The sequence below is a fragment of the Pollachius pollachius genome (assembly GCF_949987615.1).
Source record: "Pollachius pollachius genome assembly, chromosome: 15".
In the NCBI taxonomy this organism is placed as follows: Eukaryota; Metazoa; Chordata; class Actinopteri; order Gadiformes; family Gadidae; genus Pollachius; species Pollachius pollachius.
This window is the reverse complement of record NC_136948.1, coordinates 2,784,513-2,793,324: the sequence shown is the minus strand read 5'-3', so window position 1 is coordinate 2,793,324 and position 8,812 is coordinate 2,784,513. Positions and strand designations below refer to the sequence as shown.

At 46.3% G+C, this 8,812-nt stretch overlaps 1 protein-coding gene across 1 annotated transcript; it reads left to right on the top strand.

The window, feature by feature from the left end:
• Positions 1-5,512: 5,512 nt before the first annotated feature.
• Positions 5,513-8,812, top strand: foxa1 (forkhead box A1; the record flags this gene model as incomplete). Its single annotated transcript, XM_079751919.1, has 2 exons — positions 5,513-5,584; positions 7,700-8,812. The coding sequence occupies 2 exons, from the start codon at positions 5,513-5,515 to the stop codon at positions 8,810-8,812; spliced, it is 1,185 nt and encodes a 394-aa protein (XP_079608045.1).

Genomic DNA, 8,812 nt, shown 5'->3' with positions numbered 1-8,812 from the left:
GTTCCCAAAGTAAATAAATAGAGTTGAGTTATTTCCTCTTGTTACTTTGTTTATTCTGTGTCTTTTCTGTGCCTCTCTTCCAGGCCTACAAGGTCTTCTAGCATACTAAAGCTACCCTACACGACTGTGGCTAGCCCTCTATAGTGGTGTTTACTGTAGGATGATCTGAAGCTAATCGTTGGCTTCTCACTGTACTTATGTTGATGCTCTGAAGCTAATTGTTAGCTGCCAACTGTATTTGGTTTGATACTCTTAAGCTTATCATTAGCTGGTAACTGTAATTAAGTTGATACTCCGAAGCCAATCGTTAGCTGCTAACTTTTCTTTAGTTGATGCTCTGAAGCTAATCGTTAGCTTCTTACTGTTATTTAGTTGATGCTTTGAAGCTAATTGCTAGTTGCCATCCTCATGGCCGCAAGGACAAAAGTAAACATCCAATTCCTCAGGAGGAAATTAATACAATGATTGCTTGTATCCATGACAACAGTACCACCCTACTCACATCCTTTCATTCTTCAGTCACTTCCTCCAGGAAGTGACTCGGTATCTGAAAACACACACACGCACACACATACACACAAACGTATATGTTAGTGTATGTAGATGAGTGACTATACATTCAGTGTTTTGTGGATTGTATATTTAGTATTGTATATTACATATATAATCCATTTTTATGGTATAGCTAGTGACAATGAATCTCATCAGCAAGAGAGAGTGTTTTAATCCTTGTCAATGTGAGTGAAAGAGAAAGAGATTGTGTGTGTGTGTGTGTGTGTGTGTGTGTGTGTGTGTGTGTGTGTGTGTGTGTGAGAGAAATAGTGTGTGTGTGTGTGTCTGAGTGGGTGTGTGAGAGAGAGAAAGAGATTCTGTGTGTGTGTGTGTGTGTGTTTGTATGTGTGTGTGTGGGGGGGTGTGTGAGAGAGAGAAAGAGATTGTGTGTGTGTGTGTGTGTGTGTGGGTAAAAATCAATTCTCTAGAAGCAGAACTCAACAATCATCCTCCGCTGTTATTGTTGAAGTTTGAAGGCGAGGAATTCCCTCGCTACAGGAAGCTGAGACAATCGCTCAAGACCAGACTTCCTGTCCCGCAGGGGGAAGGGGAGGAGCCAGCGGTGTGTGTGTTAAACTCTCCGAGTGGACGGGCGGAGCAGAGAGAGATGGATCGCGGTCCTGTGTGGAGGGTCCTGCTGGCGCTCTCGTTGCTGGACATGGGCTCCGGGGGGTCCGGGTGGGTGTACGAGGTCCACATGGAGCGGGTGAACTTCGACAAGGCGGCGGAGGGCTGCTCTGGGGGGGGCGGTCTGGCCGAGCTCCCCGCCCAGCAGGAGGTGTCGGAGGCGCTGCTGCGGCTGGAGGGCGAACTGCGGGGGTCCTCCGAGCCCCAGACCTTCTGGGTGGGCCTCAGGAAGGGCAGCGATAGGTGTGTGATCCCCCACCTCCCCCTCCGGGGCTTCAGCTGGCGGTCGGACGGCGGGCAGGGCTGGGCGGGGCCGGGGCGCTGGTGGGAGGAGCCTGCGGAGACGTGCATCGGTCGCTGCGTGGCGCTGAAGGCCCAGGCCAACGGCACGGGCCTGGGCCGCTGGGGGCTGCTGGCGCGTCCCTGCAGGGACAACCTCGCCTTCATCTGCAAGCGGACGGGCGGGCCCGCGGACCCCCCGCTGACGAGCCCCGCGGGGACGGAGCCCCGGACCACCCGCGCCCCGGGCGCCCCGGCGACCGCCGGCTCCACCCTCACCCCCGCCACCCTCTCCGCCATCATCGCCACCCCCGCGACCACACCGGGACCGGGACCGGGACCGGTATCGAGCGCAAAACCAGAGCCCACACCGAAGTCGGGGGCTGAACCGCGGCCACAACCGGGAGCAGGCCGAGACCCACAACCAGAGTCTAAACCGAAGCCTGGACCGGGACCCCCGCCCGCCAAGGCGCCCTGCCCCATGCCCAACCTCCCCTGGGCCCGCTCGCTCAGGCCTGAACCGGGGGACCCGGCGGTGCTGACGCTGGAGTGCTGGTCCGGGACCCAGCCCCGGGTCCACTGCTCCGACGGACGCTGGGAGTACCTCGGCTCGGCCCTGGACCCAGCCGTCGTCTGTCCTGTGAGCCGGAGCCGCGCCCCCCCCTCTCCTCCTCCTCCCCCTCCTCCCTCTCCCTCTCCGAGCGAGGAGGGGGGCTGGGGGGGCGTCATGGTCCTGGTGCTGGTGGCTGTGGCCGTGCTGGTGGTGCTGGTGGTGCTGGCGGGGGTGGTGGTGTGGTGCTGCCTGGGCCGACGGTCCGTGGACCGCGCGGTCCGGAAGGCCAAGAAGATGGCGATGGAGGACAAGGAGGCGGGCGGCAAGGATTCCATGGAGACGGCCAATGAGAAGGAGAGGCGATGATTCAGCCGCGCCGCGATTGGCTGTTGGACTCTAGCGCGCCGTAGCCCGTACTATGAACGAGGTGGTGGTTAGGCCAGGGCTGGGTACAGCCTGCTTGGATTGGCTGGGTTATGTTATGTAAGGTAAGGGTAGGTCGGGTTAGGGTTAACTTGGTTCAGGTTCAGGTAAGATTAGGATATTTAAAGTTGGGCTAGGTTCATTTTGGTTATGGTAAGATTATGTTAGGTCAGTTTGGGTTAGGGTAAGGTTACGTTAGGTTAGTTTGGTTTAGGGTAAGATTATGTTAGGGTTAGGGTTAGGGTTAGGGTTACTTTGGGTTATGGTTAGGTTTTGTAAGGTTAGTTTGGTTTAGGGTGAGGTTGGTTTGTTATTGGTAGATATTAGGGCTGGGTTATTGAGGTGCTTGTTGGGGAAAGCTTGTATATAAACTCATGTCGATTGGGTTGGTCAGTATATATCTATAAAATTCTAATAAGTTTTAGAAAATAAAGTTAGGGTTAGGTTAAGGGTTATTTAAGTGGTTCACTTGTTTTATGATCAATGTTCTGTAAAAAAAACTCTTGGGTGTATTGTATTTAAAATGTTAAACCAAATTTTTGTAAGTCAATAACAACAATCTTGTCTACTGTCAAATAAATCAAACTAAACGTAAATCTCTAGCTATATGTGGTGCTGTTGAATATACTGTGTGTGTGTGAGTGTGTGTGTGTGTGTGTGTGTGTGTGTGTGTGTGTGTGTATGTGTGTGTGGTGTGCGCATGTGTGTGTGTAAGCGTGTGTGTGTGTATGTGATCCTCCAATACTAATTACACCAGCATCAGATACCAAACAGGCTGGCAGGCAGACAGACGGCGATGTTGGGTGGACAGGAAGCAGTGATGTTTATAAGCTTCTCTTCCTGTCCTCTGGTTGGTGCTGCTTGACCCATTCGGTTCACTCTGATATTCAGTCACTCAGTAGAGCCTTTGATCTACAGGAACTATGAACAAGCACACAATCAAGACCATCAGAGCAGAGCTATGAACGCTTAAGTGTATCTACAGTACAGTAGAGACACTGAGGTCTGTTTACAGCACAGCACAGAACACTGAGGATTGTTTACAGTACAGTAGAGACACTGAGGTCTGTTTACAGTACAGTAGAGACACTGAGGTCTGTTTACAGTACAGTAGAGATGCTGAGGTCTGTTTACAGTACAGAAGAGACACTGAGAGGTATCAGAGGTACTATATTTCAAATAATTAATACTAGTACCAGAAGTTCTTGATACTTTAGTGTTGTTGTATAACTACTATATTACATCTGATTCTAGTATAGTGTAGTGAGGAAGTGTTGCCTGCAGGGGGCCCTATAGAGAAAAGGCCCAACGCAGATAAAAACACGCACACACACACACACACACACACACACACACACACACACACACACACACACACACACACACACACACACACACACACACACACACACACACACACACACAGACACTCTCCTTAAGACTTAATCAATAACAAAATATACAAAATTCTGTGTTAAATGCTTTTTATTATTATCTATATATTATATTATAATATAATATATTAATAATGTTATTAAATATTTTATGTTTTTTACATGCATATGTTTACTGTGATATGAGTATTATTACGAATTATTATTATTATATGAATATACTTAATATTAACAATATCAATCGATTTCTTCTCATTATTATTAAGAACATTATTATATTATTATTATAATTATTATTATTATTATTATTATTATTATTATTATTATTATCATTAATATTGCGTTTATTTATCCTGAACAAGTCCTACTATACAGGAAGAGCCCTACTCATATAGAAGCTAATATGGTCAACGAGTAGGCCTTTCGATTGGCCTCGAGATCATACCAATCATATGAATGATCACTTATGTTAGTAACGGGTTAATTCATCCTATTATTATATCATGACGATTTAAAACTTTAATAACTAGGCCTACTTAACATTATGTTAAGGGTTTAAATTGTTAAAGGTTTAAATCAGCATGTTATACTTGTTATGTTATTACAAGTTTAAATTAACTTTTCTATTTAAGGTTTGAATCAACATGTTAGACCCGCTATGTCATTAAATGTTGAATCAACATTTTATAGTTATTATGTTAATAGATGTTTAAATCAACATGTTTGGTTAAATCAACTTGTTGTGTTATGTTATTAAGCTTTGAATTCAACGGAAAAGCGCTACAAAGGGTAAGTAAACTAGAAAGTGTCACTCTCTAAAATTATGCATCTATGTATAATATATATATAATATACATCGTGTTTTAGAAGAGAGGCCTACATGTAGATCACATGTAGGCCTACATATGGCACTGGTGTTTATTCCGTTTCAACGGAACCTCTTAGGTTCTGCTCTGAATTCAAGCGGAACCAGGCTGATTGTATCATTCGTTCGGCTCTGTTATACCTCAATGTCTACGTGTGACGAAGTAAAACAATCCCTTTCAAACGAACCGGAATAAAATGTTTAGTCCCGAGTCCCGACTCCAAAAGTGGAAAGTTAGAGGCCATAATGAATATTTAAGCTTTCTGTTCGGTGATGAGCTGAATAAATGACATTTCACCAGCTGATAGAGAACTCCTCACATGTTCTTCGTGGTCTTCAGACTGCAGCTCTTGCTCCCAAAGACCCGGAGAGGCGTATACAGAGATATCGATTCATGAATCCATAAATCCATCAATCATAAGTAGGCCTACTTGGAGGTGAGCAGCTCAAAGACCGAGGGGGGGGGGAAGGGAGTGGGGGGGACAGAGGAGACCGGAGGGGGCTGAACCGCATTCGGCGATATGACGATACGCAGTCCTGGTCCCGCGCTGCCGCTCCGCTTCCTGGGCCCTGATTGGCCAGGGGGGAGCGGTAGGAGAGATAGCCGGGCTGTGATTGGCCAGGAGGAGCGGTAGGAGAGATAGCGGGCTGTGATTGGCCAGAGGGAGCGGTAGGAGAGATAGGCGGGCTGTGATTGGCCGGGGGGAGCGGTAAGAGAGATAGCCAGCCTGTGATTGGCCAGGGGGAGCGGAGAGAGGAGCGGGGCTGGGCCGGGGGGGGCCGGGGTCTGCCGAGCCCTCGCCGGAGTTCAGCGCCACTATGCGGGCTGCCGTGAAGATGGAAGGCCATGAGACTCCGGACTGGAACAACTACTACAGCGAGGCACCAGAGGTGGGACCTTCATCCGTTTTCTAATGATACGTGTTGAGAATTAAGACGAAATGTGAAATGTGTTTCAGTTCCATGTGAACTCTTTCACCTTTGAGGACCTTTGAGGAGACAGCGAGCTGCTCGAGCTGAGACACCTGTTAGGATGCTCGTGACCCTCCTGAGGAGAGACAGGGAGAGAGACAGGGAGAGAGACCGGGCGAGGGACCGGGAGAGAGACCGGGGGAGGGAGAGAGAGAGAGAGAGAGAGAGAGAGAGAGAGAGAGGGAGAGAGAGAGAGAGAGAGAGAGAGAGAGAGAGATAGTGAACTCTAGAGAGACCGGTAGAGAGACGGGTAGAGAGACTGCTCAGGAGGATTTAGCTTCACAGGAGCGATTTTAACATATTTGGGCTGAAGATTTGGTGAACTGGTTGAAATAGTTCTCCTTTCTTTTCCTCAGTGTGTAAAGTGTGAAGCTTTACCTTATAGATTATTATAATCATTCATGAGTAGTGTAAAGCTTTACTTCTATAGATTATATAATCATTCATGAGTAGTGTAAAGCGTTACCTTAGGCTATAGATTAATATAATCATTCATGAGTAGTGGTAAGCTTTACCTTATATATTATCATAATCATTCATGAGTAGTGTAAAGCTTTACCTTATATATTATCATAATCATTCATGAGGAGTGTACAGCTTTACTTTATAGATTATTATAATCATTCATGTGAGGTCCTGAAGAAGATGATGTATAGGACTGGAGAGGAGAGGAGAGGAGAGGAGGATTATATAGAAGACCACTTTATGTGAAGGCCTGTCAAAGAGTTTAGTATAAAATAATAGCGCACGATTACATCGCGTTTTGAGTGTCAAAGAGCGTTTAGTTCTGTATAACGTTAGCCTTAATAAGCTTATAATAAATTATAATTAGTGTAACCAATATCTGTATAATAAATAACATTAAAAAATAGCATCAGTAGCCTACAATTAACATAAGCTGTAAATATAAACATTGTAGTGTAATGAGGAGTATAATCAATAGGCCTACATGAGTATGATAATCAGGATTTAATTAATCGTAGGCCTGATATACAGCATAATAAATACAATTTATTATTATTTATATTATTATTTATTTACGCCTATTATAGCATCACAATGAAAGATAAATATTATAACGTAATAAGTATCCAAGTATGAGCATTATAGTATAAGTATTAGTATAATAAATATTAGTATAATAAGATGAATTAGTAGGTTAGTATTAGTACAATAAATAGTTAAAGCAAAATTCATAGTGTGAGTTTAATACTGTTAGTATTACAGGTCGTATTTATTATGTATTAGTAGACTATAATAACAATAAGTAGTATTCATGAGGATATTAAGTATTATTTATTAGGATAATAAATAATATCATAGTAATAGTAGCCTATAATCAGTAGTCTTTATGACTATAAGTACCATTTAATAGGATAATAAGTACTGTTTAATATAGGTTAATAAGTACAATTTAAAAGGTTAATAAAATAACATAATAGTATTAGCCTATAATAAATAGTGTTTATGGGTATAATAGGATGTATTAATGAGTATAATCCATAGTATTGATGAGTATAACGAGTAGTATTTAAGAGTAGGATGTATTAAGTATAATCAGTAGTATTAATAACAGTATAACAAGTAGTATTTATGTATATAGTATTTATGAGTATTATAAATAGTATTTAGGCAATAGTAATAGTATTCATGATTTTAATAAGAATTATTATAGTTATGCTCATTAATACATGACACACGAGTTTCATGTATTAACAAGTATAACTATAATTAAGTCGAATTTATCATATGTAATATTAATGAGTGTTACGTTTTAATGAGTATAACTATAATTCATTCGGATTTAAAATAAGCAGTATTAATGGGTGCAATGTATTAATGAGTATAATCAGTAGGCCTAGTATTAATGGGTGTAAAGTATTGATTAGTTTTACTACAATAAAGTATTTATAATCAGTAGTATTAATGAGTATAATCAGTAGCATTAATGTGTGTAAAGTATTAATGAGTAGGCTACCACTACCATAAAGTATGTATAATCAGTAGTATTAATGAGTATAACTTGGTCCGCAGGTGTACTCGCCAATGACGTCGGGCGGGATGATGAGCGGCTACATGGGCACGATGACCGCCGGCTCCTTCAATATGTCCTACTCCAACACGGGCCTCAGCCCGGCCCACAACGGCAACCCAGGGCCCGGCCCCATGGCCCCGGGGCCCGGGGGCATGGGTGCGGCGCTCAGCCCGACCAACATGAGCTCCATGGCGGCCCAGCAGGCGTCCATGAGCGCGCTGACGCACTACGGCGGCCTGAGTCCCAGCATGTCGTCCTCCGTGTCCTACAGCCAGGGCCCGCTGAGCCGCGGCCGGGACAACAAGGCGTTCCGGCGGAGCTACCCGCACGCCAAGCCGCCCTACTCCTACATCTCCCTCATCACCATGGCGATCCAGCAGGCGCCCAGCAAGATGCTGACCCTGAGCGAGATTTACCAGTGGATCATGGACTTGTTCCCCTACTACCGCCACAACCAGCAGCGCTGGCAGAACTCCATCCGACACTCTCTCTCCTTCAACGACTGCTTCGTGAAGGTGTCGCGGTCCCCGGACAAGCCGGGGAAGGGCTCCTACTGGGCGCTGCACCCCGACTCGGGGAACATGTTCGAGAACGGCTGCTACCTGCGTCGACAGAAGCGCTTCAAGTGCGACAAAAAGTTGTCGACTAAAGGCGAAGGGAAGAAGGAGGCGAGCGGCGCCTCTCCCCCCGCCGCCGAGGGATCCCACCGGATCAAAGTGGACCCTATGGACCCCCACCCCCCCGGCCAGGACCACCGGGCCAGCCGAGCGGCCCCTGACCTGAAGGTCGCCGGGTCGCAGATCCACCACTCCGCGGGGGTCACGGCCCTCTCTCTGCCGCCGCCGCCGCACGCGATGGCGCAGGACTTCCATCTGAAGGGCGACCCCCACTACCCCTTCAACCACCCCTTCTCCATCCACAACCTCATGGCCTCCCCGGAGCAGCAGCACAAGCTGGACTTGAAGGCCTACGAGCTGCAGGCGCTGCAGTACTCCTACGGCTCGGGCGGGTCCGCGGGACTGTCGCTGGGAGGACGCGCGCCGGCGGCGGACCCGTTAGAGGCCAGCTACTACCAGGGCGTGTACTCCAGACCGGTGCTGAACGCGTCGTAG